The sequence below is a fragment of the Camelus ferus genome, chromosome 9 (assembly GCF_009834535.1).
Source record: "Camelus ferus isolate YT-003-E chromosome 9, BCGSAC_Cfer_1.0, whole genome shotgun sequence".
NCBI lineage: Eukaryota > Metazoa > Chordata > Mammalia > Artiodactyla > Camelidae > Camelus > Camelus ferus.
In genome coordinates, this window is record NC_045704.1 from 22552743 (window position 1) to 22568300 (window position 15558).

At 39.8% G+C, this 15558-nt stretch overlaps 1 protein-coding gene across 7 annotated transcripts in view; it reads right to left on the bottom strand.

Annotated features, from left to right (window-relative positions):
* KIAA0355 (KIAA0355 ortholog) overlaps positions 1 to 15558 on the bottom strand; it is a 76313-nt gene that overhangs the window by 36253 nt on the left and 24502 nt on the right. For 6 of the 7 annotated variants that reach the window (XM_032486177.1, XM_032486175.1, XM_032486179.1 and 3 more), the window contains one exon: positions 10294 to 11632. In XM_032486177.1, coding sequence (XP_032342068.1) covers positions 10294 to 10836 — 543 coding nt within the window. In that variant the 5' untranslated portion in view covers positions 10837 to 11632. The remainder of the gene's footprint in view (positions 1 to 10293; positions 11633 to 15558) is intronic. The other variant, XM_032486180.1, reaches the window with a different exon arrangement.

Consider the following 15558-nt stretch of genomic DNA (forward strand, 5'->3'; position numbering starts at 1 on the left):
AACCAAACTGAGTTCTAGAACTTTTGTCAGAACCCGGGGCAAACAGAGGTGCTCTTTCTGCTGAGTGGTTGGCGACTCTGCCATAGAGACAGTCTGCTTCTGTTCAGCACTTGTGAGTCCCTGGATCCAGCCATGCCCCAAAGCTACCTTTCTTCAGTTTCATGGGGTCAATTTTCTTGACCGGAAGTACAGTGCTACCGTCAAGAGTTTGTAGAGTCAGACTGCCTGGTCTAAAGACTGGATCTGCCATGAGACTTCTGGTAAGTTGTTCAACCTCTCCACACTTGTCAATAAAATGGGAATATGAGTCGTACCTAACTCACAAGGTTGTCCACTGGGAAAAAAAAAGCTCAACCTAAAAAGTTGAGTATTATGTTTTATTCAGTGGATTTTCTGAGGACTTAAGCCCAGAAGACAGCTTCTCAAGATACCTCTGAGGGATTGCTCTGAAGATGTAAGAGAAGAATCAGGAGTTTTGCAACAAAAATCAGGTAGTCGGAACATCAGAAGATTACTGTTAATTAAGGAAAACCAGACATCTCAAGTTAACGAACTTAGCAAGGTTTTCTAAGTATGGAAAGATCCAAGAGTCTGGGCTCATGGAAATCATCCCTTTGATACACACCTTAGCTATCTAGGGCCAGTATCCGGCTTTTCTCCAGTCCCCTCAGGGTGCAGAGGCTGCTGGCCTGATACCCTTTGTATGTCGTCAGTAAACAACATCCTTTGTTTACTGATATGGCAGGTGACATTATTCCTCCACAAGATCATTAACAGAATTCAGTGAGTTAATGTGCAGAACCTCAGAGCAATACAGTACATAGTACTATATGACTACTAGCTGCTTTTTGCTTTTATTGTTGTTTAAGCTATTCTGAGTTTGGTTTCTGTCACTTTAAGTCATAGCATTAAAAAAAAAAACACATCGAATCATATCACTCTCTTGCTCAAAATACCCCTCTAAAAAAATCCCATCTCATTCTATACAAAATCTAAACTCTTACGAGGGCCTCCAAGGTTCTTGCCCAGGTTAGGTGGGAGGTGCTGGTATGGGGGCTGGGTCCTGTCAAAGTGAGCCGGGTGGGGGGACCCTGAGCCAGTCAACAGTCAGGCTTGAGGCTGCCCTCCAACTGCACCACTGCACTCTTTACACCTAGTGTCACAGTTCACTTATTTATCTGTTGCCCACCAGGCCTGGAGCACTTTCAATAGTCCTCACTCATCTTTACCAGCTTGCAGCCAGCTCATCTGTCTTTTATCTTGGAGAGTGGGTGGTAGCAGCCAGGTGAAGAAGAAAGCAGGCCAGGTGACTGGGGCCAGGAGCTAATGGGGCCTCAGAAGGGGTCAGGAGTGACCAAGGACTCACAGGGGTTCCTTCACTTTCCTGTCTCTGGACAGTGTTAGCTGGATCAGAAAGCCCAGTCTCATGGAAGGATGGACACTGCAAGCAAGTCCCTCTGCACAAAGACTGTACTGGCCTGAGGCAGCAGAGAGGTACCGGACACAACCCCTGTGTATGCTGGCCCCAGAAGGATTTTAGGTAAATGTAGTTTTTACAGATAGATGCTCAATTTCCTGATTTGTAAGGATGAAGGAGGCTGCCAAAACAGGCTATTATCCAGTTTCGTGAAATCTCAGAAACTGACCAGTAACCATAAACATTTAGAATAGAAAGTAATTCAGAAAAGTTAGTTCTATGTAAAATTACATTTCATGAAATCATTTGTTTCCTTCTAATTTGTCCACAAAATCTCATTTTTCCCTTATGTTCACTCAAGCCTTTTTACCAACTATGAAACGTTAAATCACATTCTCCTAAAAGAAAGCAACACTGTAATTTTAGTCACCAAAACTACAAACACATTATTCTTTCCTTGACTCCTCCCTACTGCTGGGGTCCTACCTTCAGAGGTGTCTGCTCTCTGATCTCATTTTCTTCCTTGATTCACTTTTATTTTCTTCATGTTTTGAAAAGCACCTGCCTTTCTTCTCATCGTTATAGTGTACTCAATAATACTCTGTGATATTGTGATTTACAATAAGAAACATGTATTTTGGACTTCTTCTAAGGTTCCTGGCACACAGCTCCTAAAACCCTTGGAATTTTCCAGGGGATAAGAAAGATGAAGTATCTTTTGTTGTTCACAACAACCCTCTTTCAACCATAACTGAGTTTATGTTAATGAGGTAACTTTTGGAAAACCCCTAAGGATGGGGACTGGTTGCCAGGGGAACCAAGTTTGAAACTTTCAGCCCAATCCTTCTGGAGAGGGGGAGAGGCTGGAGATAGACTCAATCTTCAATGGCTAAAGATTTAATCAACCACACCTGTGCAATGAAGCCTTGAAAAAGCCTGTAGTGTGGAGCTTCTGGGTTAAAGAACACGTGGAGGTGACGGGAAGGTGGCACAGCTGGAGAAGGCATGGATGCTCACATACCTTGCCCTATGCATATCTTTCATCTGGCTGTTTCTGAGTTATATCCTTTTATAATCTAGTAAGTAGAATGTTTTTCTGAGTTCTGTGAGCTGCTCTAGCAAATTAACTGGACCTGTTGGGGGAAGGGGGGCGGGTCATCACAGGAATTTCTGATTTATAGCCAGTTGGTAAGACACACAGGTAACACCCTGGACTTGCGACTGGTGTCTAAAGGGGAAAGGGGCAGTTTTGTGGGACTGAGCCCTTAACTATGGGATCTGATGCTAACTCCAGGTAAATAGTGTCAGAATTGATCCAAAATTGCTTGGGGTGGGAAAGCCCCCAGCAACAACTGACGACCACAGCACCAAAAGTGAAGTAGAGTATCCTGTGAATAGACAGATGTGGACGAAGAGTGTTACAGTTATATACTACTATGTACTCTATTGCTCTGAGATTCTACACACTAACTCACTGAATTCTGTTAATAACCTTGTGGAGGAAGAATGTTGTCTGCCACATCAGTGAACAAAGGACGTTGCCTATATCAAGCCAACAGCCACTGCAGCCACCCCCAGCTGTGCACCCTGAGGGGATTGGAGAAAAGCCAGATACTGGCCCTAGATAGCTAAAGCGAATATCAAAGGGATGATTTCCATGAGCCCAGACTCTTGCATCTTCCCATACTTAGAAAAGCATGCTAAGTTCATTAACTTGAGATGTCAGGTTTTCTTTAACAGTAATCTTTTGATGTTCCAACTACCTGATTTCTGTTGCAAAACTCCTGTATATCCTGGCTCCTCCTCTGCCTCTCTGGAGCAATTCCTTAGAGCTATGTGAGAAGCTGTCTTCCGGGCTTAAGTCCTCAGAAAACCCACCAAATAAAACATAATTCTCAATTTTACGGTTGTGCTTTTTTTTTTTTTTCCAGTTGACACAGAGAACAGAGGAGTTTTCCTAAATACTCTCCTTGCTGTTAGAAGACCACTTCACATGCACAACTTCCTCCATGAAATGGAATCCATTACGGGGTTTCCCTGATACATTACTTGTTTCATGTGGTCATAAATTTCTCTCTTCCTTTTTTTAAACTTGGAAAATATCTAAACATACACAAAAACAGAGTATAACAAACCACCATGTACCTATCAAAAAGCTTCAATAACCATCAACATTTTGCCATATCTTTTTCATCCTCCCCGACTCCACTTTTTTCTGCTGGAAAGTTCTGAAGCAAATGCCAATCAACCAAGTACCTGTACATGTTCAAATTATCTTATATTTAAAAATGTCTTTTTTTTTTTTTTGGTTTGAATCTCAACCCCAAAAAGCTCATTTTATTTGGTTGTTTTTTCTCTTAACTACCTAATTTTTCTTCATGCTACTAGACTTTACTGAACAGATCAGGTCAACTGGCTGTAGAACATGCCACATTCTAGATTTGTCTGATTGCTCCCTTGTGGTGTTGTGTAACTTGTTCCACCGTATCCCATGTTCCTTGTAGACTTGGGAATTCATTCTATAGTGCAAGACTATATTGAGTCATGATCATATGGTTGTCTCATATTCAGTGATGCTGAAGTTGACCAATGGATTTGGGTGGGAAAGGCCTAATTCTTCTCTTACGAAGTTCCCCAACAGCTTTTCACAAATGCTTTTATCCTCCACTGTTGTCCGCCACCTAAGTCAGTTCATTGTAGTCTACAAAACGGTGATTTTCCTAATTGTATCACCCCTTCTACAAGGAAGAACACTGAGATGCTTCTAAATAGAAGCTTCCCTAATCCACTAGGGTCATTTGGTTACCCTGAAAAAAAAGTATGTACTGGAGAAACAGGAAATTTGCTTCATTCCTCATTTTTCTCCTTTTAATTAGTAATTTTCAGAATGAGTTGGTTGTACAGTACTTCTTAACAAATCAAAGGATCCAGTCTCTCCAAAGTGGCAGATGCCCCCTGATCCCAGTGGCTTCCACCCACGTAGAGTGGGCTAGGCAGAAAGTAAATCTTATTTGTTGTTCACAATGAAGTTTTGCAGAATCATCCAAGTTCCAACTACTTAATTATAGCTTCTTCTGAAGGCTAAACTCCAAAGACAATTTAGATAATAGAAGATTCACCTTAATAAAAGAATAAACCAAAAAGAGTGATTAGAAATTTGCAACAGCCTGAAAACTTATTTACATAAGTGTTTTATGAAGTGAACTTCAGTTTCTGATTCACAGTAGCAATTTGGGTTTTCATTCGGCACATATAGTTAGGAAATATTTACTCCATAATCTGTTACGGAAGATCAACTAACCAAAACAAGAAAGAGGCAACACTGAATTTTACCTTTAGGCAAGGGAAAAAAAAAAGCAGATTTAACTCCATTAGGGTTAACAAAAGTCACATTTTGAAACCAGCTTCTAATATTTTCCATTACTGTTGCTCTACAGTATTTTTGGCGTATATTTATCCAAAATGAATGTTAATATGCCTGATGAATTAAGGTCCCTAAGAGTCAGTGCTCACAAAAAATTATTTCAAACAGATTCACAGGTATACAGTATACAAAAGACATTTGTCAGTGCACCAAACTTTTGAAAGCCAAGGTTCAATTATATAAAGACTTGATTTAATGTCTGCCTGCCTACTGACAAGGTGGTAATACAGCGGGCGCTCTGTATCTGCAGGTTCCACAGTGGCAGATTCAACCAACTACGGATCAAAAATGTTCAGGGGGGGAAATACTCCAGGAAGTTTCAAAAGCAAAACTTGAATTTGCCATGCAGGCAACTATTGACATGGCATCTACATTGTATTTATAACTATTTACGTACATTTACACTGTATTAGGTATTAAAAATAATCTAGAGATGATTCAAATTATACAGTGGGATGTGCATATGTTATATGCAAATACTATGTCATTTTATATAAGGGACTTGAGCATCTTCAAATTTTGGTATCCTGAGGGGGTCAAAGAACCAATTTCCTGCAGATAGGACTGTTCTTAGACAGTTATTAACAATACTGGAAGATAAAAAAGAGAGTCCCTTTAAAGACCTGTAACTCCCAGGAAACCTGTACCAACACTGAGGCCCCAAGGTGAAACCAGAGCCCCAGAGCTGTCAAGGGGTGAAAAAAGCAAAGGGACAAGTGGCATCACTTTGTCTTGCTGCCCTCCCTGCACCTTCCCTTCAGAGGCTGACCTCTTTATCTTTCTGACCTCACCCCTAGTGTCTCACTTTCGCTCGCTGCTTCAGCCACAACAGGTCCTCACTGCCCTTCAAACACTCAAATTTGCTTCTGCCTCAGGAACTCTGCACTAGCTGTTCCCTCTGCCTGGAATTCTCTTTTTCTGGTTATCACCAGGGCTTACTCCTTCATCTCCTTCACATAATCACATTCTCAGTGATGCCTTTTCTAACCATCTTATCAAAGATCACACCCTTGTCTATCTACTGAAGGGAAGGAATTTCTGTCTTGTTCTCTGATGTATCCTCTGTGCCTGGAACAGACCCTGGCACCAACAAAATGTGCAAAGTATCTGTGGAATGACCACATGAACAAGTCAATTTGATTCTTTTACTTACATTAGCACTGAAAAAGTAATTTTATTTAAGACAAGTGATAGACATTTGTAAAAAGAGGCTGACATCTATGGCTTTCTAATAAATAGAAAACCACAGTCTATCTTTGTCTATCTTTCTTTAATATGAACTACATATTTTAATTGTAAATGACCCTTAGTTAGAGTAACGATTTCTAGGACAAATGAAATTGAGGAAGATAAAATCAAAGAAAACTCACAGCCACTCAATTCAGCTAGCCTGGCATTTTATAGAAACACTGGAATTAACACAATCATAAAAAACACCAGTGGAGATGCCCCCTAGACTCAAAAAGAAAAGATATAGACAGCAAGTCCCATGTGGTCTACCCCTAAAAAGTGTTGTGGAATGTCAAAGCTTTGTACAAAGAACAAATTCAATATGGGAAACTGTATTTTTCCCGAGTTCACGTTTTGGCTAGCCAGGCAGTTCGAGACTTACACAAAGGAATCCCCATGAAGCACTTGATTAAGATCATATTTCTCACTTTAGACAACATTCCAGTTCATATACAATGTAACTTATACATTTTCTGCATACCCAGAGGGAGAAAAATCCTACCTAAACTGCCAATTGGCTTGTTCAAAGGTTCCTACCTACTCCTAGTATATTTTAAGACATCCCCCATCCCCTGCCCCACTTCCTGCCCTATGTACCCCCATTCTAGGTGAAAGGCAAATGGAGCAGTAACTACCAGGAGAGGAGGTCCCCTAGGGCTTTTATGCTGAAAAGATCCTGGCAGTTCCTACATCAGGCAAGGTAATACTGCTGGCACCTTACAACACCGAAAGAGAAGATCACACACAGGGGAAAGGGAGGCGCCTACCTCAAGAACCAGGAAAGAAATGAGCAGAGCAAATGTTCTAGGAGAAAAATGCATTTTTCCATCTAAAAGGGTTCCAGTGAGAAGAATAACCTGCTGTACATTTCTCGCTGATGTTGGTTTTGTACATAATTGTGCTCTGTACTTCAGAGTAGGGCTAATAGCACCTTTCAAGCCATGTTGGAAGCAATAATAATATGTGATGATGATGACAACTAGCTGGGTACAGTGTTTCACATACACTAGTGGCTTCTGATCTTCACAAGAACTTGGAAGGTGGGTGGTAATTCCATTTTGTAGATGAGCAAACTGAGGTTTAGACATGTTAGATTTGCCTAAGGCCATACAGAGAGGAAGCAAAGTCATTTTCTAAATCCACATCTTCTGACTCCATGCCCCATAATAAACAGTGTCACAAGCACTGGTTAACTAATGAATCACCACAGTCACAACTTATGTCTCTAACAGTGAGATTACAAAGGTGAACCACTGGGATAAGAGGGAAAGTCACTGATGAGTACAGACAGGACAGGACTCATGTACACCCTGCCTGCCCCAGAGCACACAGTCAGCACCTGCAGTTCCCAGACACAGGCACCAGGATCTGTCAACCAACGAGCGTATCTCAAACCTGCCTGTAAGTAAGGGAAAATTAGAAGCAGATTTTGGCCACCTTCCAGGGTGGGACAATGGAATTGGTACTTTGTCTTAGATTTAAAATGGTCAAGCATTTCTATACCGAAGTCAAGGCCTTCCTCACTCACACTGGACTAACTCCTGAACAGAGCTCCTTGCCTAGCCAGTCAAGTTCAGCAATGTCAGGCCACAGACTTCTTTCCCTAGGAGTGAATGTTAAAGAGCCTTTTAGGGCCTTGCTGATAAAGTTTAAAAAGACCAATGGGAAAAAAAAAAAAAAGCCTAGCCATTCCAGCTGAGTTGGTGAATACTCTGAGACAGAGACCCTTATAGGCCCATGGCAGTACAGAAAATCCAGAAACAACAAATACCGCTCTGTGGAAAAAGCGAAATGTTACATCTGCAAACCTACATTTGGCAATCGCATTTTAGGCTTTACTTTCAAGTCAGCAGAATACACCCATAGATTCTAAAACCCATCAACAGCACTTAGTTTCCAGTCTAGCCTCTGAAAGCCAGTTTAGCCCATTACTTAGAAAAACATGGTAGTATTCCAACTAACCTAATCGCATTTCAATGGGGAAAGCCAAGCCAAAATTCCAGACCACAATAATAAGAAATATTTCCCATTCTCAGCTCAAGTGGTCTATGCTAGTCCCAGGAAAACAGAAGGGACAAGATAGGTGCTACTGCGGTGCGCCCCAGTGGCTTACTAACACTAACTCCCAGCTCCTCAGGGCTGTTTCATCCTTTTCTAGCTGTCCTGACCCAGGGAAGAAGGGAACTTGCCCTACAGGGCTGGAGGGCAAGTGGCTCTGAAGATCTACCTCCGTCTCCTCCAGGACCTGGTGGCACAGCCTGAAGAAGAGCTCAATAACCTACAGGTTAAAATAAGAGCCTTTGGCCTCATTTTTGAAACCATTCTTGCCTGAAATTCTAGTTAAAGCTACAAGTACTTCTGTCATTATAGGATGGCAGCTGTAACAGTCTGGGTCTGACACTGTTCAACACTCCTGGGAGGGCAGAGTCCCTAACTGCTCTCTTGTCACATCTCTGTAGAGCAGTGACCAGGCACACTGGGGGCTGAACAACATGGTTCTTTATGTAAAACAAACAAAAGCCAAAGCTGTACATCTGCACGTGCACAAATATGTATCTGTGCACGTGTAGACAATAGTCTGGAATGGCACACGCCAACCAGTTAACAGGTCTCTTCTGGGAAAAGGAATGGGATGGGAGAGTAGAGCAGTAGTTTTCAGATTCACTGCTTGAATTTCTTTTGAGAAGTACATTTTTACAAAATATGCTTTTATGTGTAATTTTGAAAATACTTTAAACTATGACAAGCCATTTTAAAAACACTTCAAAATCATGATATCTCTGAATATAATATGATCATAGAAAAATCAAAAATTATAAACATACTTCAATATGTTCAAAACAGAATGACCCAAGAAGATATTATACATTTATACCAGCAGGTTCAGCAAATGATAGTCCATGGGCCAAATCCAGTCCAAAAGACAGGTCTACAAGGTAAAACTGGTTTTTACATTCTTAAAGGGATACTTTAAAAAAAAGAAGAAAATGTGACAGAGACATGTGTGGCCCATGAAGCTTAAAATTTATTATTTGCCCTCTATAGAAAGTTTGATGATGCCTAATTTACACCAAGACTACTGTTGTCATTTCAAAAACAGTTCTAAATTCCTCTTAGAAATGCCTTCAAAATCACTTTTAAACACAATAAAAATGAATCATAATACTTAATAGTCTACTTTTTCCCCCTTAAACCCACAACAGTATAAGTTACTCATTCAGCCACCTCAATCATCAGATTTGGCTCAGAATGCTGGTGATTTCCTAAGATCAAATACAACCCTGGGATGGGGAAAGGAACATTCTCCCGCCTAGCATCCAGACACTTAACCTCTGATGTGCTTCTAAAATGTACATGGACACATGGAAAAATCAAACTCAGAAAAGCTCTCTGAGTAGCTAAAAATAATTTTTTAAATCTCTCAGTGAAACTAATTTAACAGATGACAGTTTAATAGCTATTTCCTAAACCAAGGAAAGAACAATGTCATCTTTATTCTGAATGAAATCTGTATCCAATCTTACACTCTAATCTAGAGCCCTGAAAAAGGGAGAATATTTCATTTTGACTCTCAAAGACCCTAAGAAATGTACTGAGTAAGAATCAAATGCATCCAAATGTGAACAGCTGAAAATTTAGAACTGGAAAGATGATTTATCCTGTAAACATGTGTGGAACTTTCTACATTAAACCAATGGTTCTATATAAAGACAATTCACAAATAAATCTTCATTTATAATATTTAGAAACCTCAGTTCCCTCTGTGTACTTTATTTGAACAGTATGTTATTTGGAAATTAAGTTCCAATTTGAAAATTAAAAAAAAAAACACAAAATATAGGCTGATTTGGTTTTTTGTTTAATAATTTTTTATCCTACTTAATTTGAAATGAAAGCAATTCAGAATCTGGCATGCAAAAATTTTTACAAGGTGAGGGAGGGGCAATTTAAGGGTAGGGGAGTGGGAGGTTCGAACTGCTGGGTGTAAGACAGGCTCAAGATTGTACTGTCCAACACAGAGTATACAGCCATGGGAAGCAACCTTTAAAAATTGTCTAAAAATTAAAAAAAATTTTTTTAAAGAAATGCAAGTGCTCAAATAAGAAATATATGACTCACTCAAAAATTTTGTTTTTACAAGGACAGAGCATCAATAGAAAAAAGAGGACAAAGGCCATCATTTCGGTGATTAGGGAAAAACTAAGATAACATTCTCACTTACCTCTGTAATACATTTTCCTACCCGAGTGTGACACAGAAGATACTCTACCTCAATGTCCTGGAGACTGAATTCCTTCTGATCCGTAAAGTTTGCAGCCCCGGCACTGAGTTCCATCAGCATTTTGGCGATCTCGGGCTTTATGGCTGACGTCAGCCGGCTGGCGGCTTCCATGACGTGCTCTTGCACGTCTTTGAGCTGCATGGCTGCCTTGGAGTAGTGAGAGTTCCTGAACACGGTGCTGAAGAGATCTGTGAGGAAAGTGCTAGCACGGCAGAAGACGTTGAGGGCATCCAGGTACTTGGAAATGCCCTGCTGGATGTCAGCGATGGGGGTGGAGTGGGGCACGGCGTGGTGGCAGCTGCCGGCAGCGGCCAGGCCGCCCAGGGGGGCGGTGGCGGCCGTGGACGCCAGCGGGGCACTCAGCGCGCGGCCCAGCTCGGGCATCGTGTACTGCTGGTGCTGCTGCCCCTTCTGCTTGGACCCGCCAAGCAGGAAGCGCCGCTTGTAGTCCATTTTACTGTCCTGGGCGCTGCAGCAATACATGCGGGAAGGCCGACTGTCCCAGTGACCGCCAGAGGGTCAGGGTTCTGAGTCCTCCTTTTCCTTTTTACCTAATACTGTGGCTAGGTATAAAAATAATGGAGTTCTGCAAATCTAAGTTTTAAAAAAGGCATTTCCATGAGGCAGGTGACCATGTGATCCAACGTAGATGTGAAAAGGACAACGGGTTTATATAATTAATATTTTCAGTGTAGGCAGGACCTCTGACAAAAAATAAAAGTGTGTCCAAAATGCTATATAAGAACTGTTAGCGCTCCACTCTCTTAATAAAAAGATATGCTTGCTGAGAAAAATGTTTACCTATAATTGCTTTGCAAGAATATTTTGATACTGTATTTACAATGGCAGAAAAATAACTTAACTTTAAAAAATGTAATATAATGTATCTTCAATATACCAGAAAAGTTAGAACCCAAAACCCACAAGCTGATCAACAGCAATTTAAAAAGCAGTACAGAATAACTTCACACTAAGTCCTTAGGAAGGAAGATCAAATCTCTGCAGAATTTTGACAGAGCCTGCCTGCCAAATCCATTTACCTGTAAAGCTTCTTCTCAATGCAAAAAATTTCCAAGTTTCCTTTAATATTTTCTGAAAACAAGTTTTTTTTGCAAAAAATGGCATCTGTTATTGTAAGTCTTCTCCTTTCCTTTTGTTTGCTGAGGTAGCGGTTTCCTTGTAACATTAATAAGAGGTGCTTCCAGACTGGGCTGGCCCTCAATTGTAAAGTCTGAAGCAAGAATGCACAGATGTATTTGTAAGGCCTCTAAGTCATTTCCTGCAAGGGGGAAAAATAAGATAAAGTTAGGAAAGTTACAGGACAGTGAGTAATTCTGAAACATTAACTCCTGAAATGCTATTATCCACAAAGATGGGCTACAAATGAATAAGAAACCATATTAAAACTTTATAAAAGCAAGCACAACAGTGAGAATGGAACTATGATACGATAACTGTTAGAAAATTCCTCAAGTTGTGATACAAAAATAATGCAATAAAAAAATTTTGATTCCCCACTAACCACTCCAAAGCTCAGGCTGACAAGTGACACATCCAGCGGGGCCTGGACTTGTGTCTGTGTTTGGCATTCCCTTGTTTCCTTCTCAAAGAGCTCACAAACCCACAAGAGAATTGGAGGGGTACTCAGATTATGGTGAGGGTCGTCGACAAGTACGGCACTCACAAAACCTTAAGGGGGACTGGAAAACGGAGCGATGAGCAAAGACTGAGAGAAATCAGGATTGTTATAAGGAAAATGCTACTCTGAGATAGTCCTTGACTGTAGGATAGGTTTTGATAAGTGCAAAAGGGATAGCTGGGGCTCACCAGATGAAAGGACCACCACAGCAAAGGCCCTAAAGCAAGGTGGCTTAAGGTCTGTTCAGGACACCCAGCTGGGCTGGAGTGAAGAATACAGAAAGACAGAGCCTGAAGAGGAGAGTGGCTGGCAGGTCTGCAGACAGGATTCTTCGCATCCTCACCCAGGTAGGTACCAGTTTCCCCTCCAGACATTCAAAGGGAAGCCTGGCACAGTGTGCCAGTTACACCCTGAGGCAGCTTCTATAGAATCCCTGGCTCTGGACAGTTTCAAACAGCAAGGTCTGGACATCTCTGGTTGTAGTTTCTGAACCTACAACAGTGAAGTCGTGTGCTTCTTCTCACAAAGCTGACATCAGGTTCACACTTGCCTGAACTATCTGTTCTCTCAAAGATAACAATAGTTCAAATATATTTTATTGAGTTTACATGTAAACTTCAAACTATATCATGTCTGTATACAGTTTGGTCTACTTATTGATAACAAGATTTTCTTTCTTTTCATTTTCCTTTTTGGTAGATAAAAATAAATACAAGGCATACCTTGACACTCATCATGGCCAACTACTATGCTTCCTTTATGGTTCTACAATTGCATAAAGAATCCAGGAAGGCAGGCAGGTTACAAGAGCAAGAGATGAGAAAAGTGCTGTGTGTACAAACACATACACTAAATGTAGCAACACTAACCTAGCTAGCATATAAATTCAACTAAACTGGCCACCATTTGTAGCTCCATGTTCAAGAGAATCTTGACTCTTAAAAACTCTCATAAACTTTTCAAGAAACAAGATATCAGTTATTTGTAAGAAATCTGGGAGTGTGGGAGGGATCAATTAGGAGTTTGGGATTAACAGATACGCACTACTATATATAAAATAGATAAATAACAAGGACCTATTGTACAGCACAGAGAACTACATTCAATATCTTGTAATAATCTATACTGGAGAAGAATCTGAAAAGAATATATATATACACACACACATATTCTGAAAACAGAATCACTTTGCTGTATACCTGAAACTAACAAAACGTAAATCAACTATACTTCAATAACATTTTCTTAAAAGTAAAAAAAAAAAAGAAATCTGTTCTTAAATGTTCTTTTTTCAAATTCATTACAATAAGGCAATCATATCAATCCCTACCCAAGTGCTCCATTATAATCAATGTGGCTTTATAAATTCCGAAGTACAACAGAAGCTCTCAACAGGAGTCTTGAAGGATGGAACTGTGTGTGTCTGTGAAGGAAAATCATCACCTTGAGCTGGCCACAGGGAGTGTCTTGAGTAGCCCTGAGGAGCATCATTCTTTGTTCTGTGCTGCAAACTGGTGCCTCTGGCTCTGAGAGTCCACCCTCATTCCTCTGCCAGATGACCCTAGAAGGTCAAGTAAGGTCTACACACTTACCTAATTTTTAAAAAAGTATCATAAATATTAAGATTTTTTTTCACTTTACATACTTTCAAAGTTTATTTAAATGAAATCTACTGTTTAATAACATACTGCTTCACCAAATTCAATTACAAATTCAATGCAATCTCTCAAAATTTGAACTACCCTTTTAACAGAAACAGGCAAGCTGACCCTAAAATGCATGTGGAAATACAAGGGACCCAAGATGACCAAACAAATACTGAAAAAAGTACATTGGAAGATTCACATTTCCTGATTTGAAAACCTGCTGTAAAGGTATATAGTAATCAAGACAGTGAACTACTGGCGTAAGTAAAGACATACATACCAATGGAATGTAACTGAGAGTTTAGAATGACCCATACATCTATTATAAATAGATTTTAGACAAGAATGCCAAAACCATTCAGTTTGGAAAAGAACAGTCTTCAATAAATGGTGCTGGGACAACTAGATATTCACATGCAAAAAAAAAAAAAAATCAGTATGAACCCATGTCTTATAAACAAAAATTAACTCAAAATGGATCAAAAATCTTAATGTAAGAGCTAAAACTATAAAACTCTTAGAAGAAAATATTGGTGTAAATCTTTATGATCTTAGATTAGGCAATGGTTTCTTAGACATGACCTCTTAAAGTACAAACAATAAAAGAACAAATAGGTTCTGAACTGAACTTCATCAACATTAAAAATGTACATCAAAGTCACTATGATGGTAAAAAGGCAACTCACAGTATAGACAAAAATACTGGAAAATCATATAAGGGTATAGTATCCAGAATATAAAAAGAATTCTCAAAATTCAATAATAAAATGATAAATAATCTCTTAAAAGATGGGTAAATGATATGAATAGATATTTCTCCAAAGATACACAACTGGTCAGTAACCAAATGAAATGATGCTCAACATGGACAGTCACTAGGGAAATACAAATAAACCATAGTGAGATACCATTTCACACATTCTAGCATGGCTACAGTAAAAACAAACAAAAAACAAAACAGAAAAAAGTGTGGGCGAGAATGTGGAGAGACTGGAACCCTCATAAACTGCTGGTGAGAATGTGGAAAAATTCTTCTACTGTGGAAAGCAGTCTGGCAGTTCCTCAAAACATTAAATGAGAGTGGCTGTAAGACCAAGCAATTCCACTCTTAAGCATATATCTGAGAAAACTGAAAATATAAGTTTATATAAAAACTTGCACATGAATGTCCATAGCATCATTACTCACAAGAGCCCCGAAATGGAACAACACAAGTCTATCAAATGATGAATGAGTAAACAAAATGTGGTATAGCCATACAATGGAATATTACTGAGCTATAAAAAGAATGAAGTATTGATAAATGCAGCAGCATAGCTGAAATTTGAAAACATTATGGTAAGAGAAAGAAGCCAGAAACAGAAAGCTGTGTACTGTGAGATTCCACTGGCATGAAACATCCAGATAAGGTAAATACACAGCAACAGGAAGAAGTAGATTAGTGACTGCCAGGAGTTGAGGAGAGGAAGGGAATGGGGAGTGACTATTAATTAACAGAGTTTCTTTTTGAGGTGATGAAGAGGTTCTGGAATTAGACAGTGGTGATGGTCAGACAATTCTGTTAATAGACTAAAACCGTGCTGTATTTCCCCTGTGCTATATACAGTGTAATCTTGTTTATCTAGTCTACACATGCCGGGTCAGTATCTACAAATTTTGAACTCCCAGACTATCCCTTCCCAACCCCCCCCAAAATGGTGAATTTATGGTATGAGAATTATATATCAATTAAAAAAGAGAGAAATAGGGGGAAATATATACTACTGGTCTCCAGCAATGTTTATTTAGAATAGATTAACAAAGGACTCATAAGATACATCTGAAAAGTGATTTACTGGGTAGATGGTCAGCTCTGTGAGTGGATACCAACTAATGAGGATAGTAATCACCTGGCTGTTTACTTGGAGAAAATAAATTAAG